Source organism: Morone saxatilis, unplaced genomic scaffold, assembly GCF_004916995.1.
Source record: "Morone saxatilis isolate NCDOM2014 unplaced genomic scaffold, NCSU_SB_2.0 Contig19, whole genome shotgun sequence".
Taxonomy (NCBI): Eukaryota; Metazoa; Chordata; class Actinopteri; family Moronidae; genus Morone; species Morone saxatilis.
Genome location: NW_023339751.1, coordinates 144,038 through 145,530, shown reverse-complemented (window position 1 = coordinate 145,530; position 1,493 = coordinate 144,038). Strand labels below are relative to the sequence as shown.

General features: G+C 53.2%; 1 protein-coding gene across 1 annotated transcript in view; it reads left to right on the top strand.

The window, feature by feature from the left end:
* The window catches only part of LOC118329244 (cullin-9-like), a 9,722-nt gene that overhangs the window by 1,672 nt on the left and 6,557 nt on the right, over nucleotides 1-1,493 (top strand). Inside the window, 3 exon segments of the mRNA XM_035663303.1 lie at nucleotides 31-157; nucleotides 249-454; nucleotides 1,019-1,254. Coding sequence (XP_035519196.1) covers nucleotides 31-157; nucleotides 249-454; nucleotides 1,019-1,254 — 569 coding nt within the window.

The window sequence follows — 1,493 nt, the reverse complement described above, 5'->3', positions numbered from 1 at the left end:
GCGTTCACTGACAGTCTGCTCTCTCTGTAGGAGGTTCGAGTTGACGCTCTGCTGCAGGCGACCGGCGTGTCAGCTGCCGTCCTGCTTCACGCTCTGCTGCCGCTCATCAGCGAGGGAGGACCGCTGATCTGCAGCCAGCCCAACGAGCCCGTCCAGGGTCAGACACACACACACACACACACACACACACACTGCCGCCCTTCATCCTCCTCCTCCTCTCAGGCTCACCCCTCCCTGTCCGTCCTCAGGTGTGTTGCAGCTGAACGAGCAGGTGACGTCCCGTAGCCAGGAGGGCGTCCCCGCCTCCGTCCAGCTGCTGCCCAAACAGACATACCTGAACGTGGACGAGGACGCCGCCGGCACGCTGGAGAGGAAGAGGAACTACATCTACTGTCTGATCGTCCACATCATGAAGCAGGAGAAGGAGATGCACATCGACAACCTGGTCTTCAAGGTCAGAGGTCACACAGAGCTTCTTCTTCTGTTTCTGACAGACATCTTGGATCCAGAATTTACCTCCATGAATCCTAGCAGCACCGCAGTGAGACGATCTACACGAGACTGTCTGACTGTCTCTCTGAGGCTGTCTGACTGTCTCTCAGCAACCGTTAGCTTTGTATTGTTGGTCAGAATACATAAGTTCGTATCCCCACACTGATCGACTGCTTTGACGTAACCATTCAATCCGAATTATTACATCTCCAACGTTAGCTATTGTTACCAAGGTCGCGTTAGCTGGTCAGCTAACATTAGCTAAGCTAGCATAGCTACACATTTTCACATCAATCTTCAGCTAGCTTGCCAACTAGCTCAATGTTTATCCGCCATCGCAATGCCGTCCACTCTACATCGGTCTTTAGCCCACAGTTGACTCACTTTACAGCCTCCAAAGCATCATGGGAACTGTAGTTTCAGATGTTTATTACTGAGGCTCAGAATCAATCTGTCCTCTAGCGCCACCCTCAGGACATCTTGACATGTTAAGGTTAATCATCAGGATGTTGTTGGTCCCCTCCAGGTCCTGGACTCGTGTCAGAAACATGAAGCGTCTCGCTTCAGCTGCAGCACCAGCGACGTGCTCTCCTGCATCATGCACGTCATCAACAAAGGCTGCGTCCGCCGCAACGAGGACAACCCGCACATCGTGGAGTTCCTGCCGGAGGACCCGTCCACGCCGCAGAAAGGCCAGGCCCAGTTCTCCTTCAGCCGGACCGAGATCAGGAAGGACGCCGCCGACAGCGTGGCCGACATCAGGTGTGAGCTTGACCTCTGACCTTACACACAGGGTTCCCTCTGTCTGTGTTATTTAATGTAGTTCTTCAGACAGCAGTCTTCATCATCTTCACCCTCACGTCCACCCTTCGTTGTGTTTTTAAAGGACTGTTTGAGCTCGCTGATCCTGGTTCAGTTTCTGATCCTGGTTCAGTTTCTGATCCTGGTTCAGTTCCTGATCCTGGTTCAGTTCCTGATCCTGGTTCAGTTCCTGATCCTGG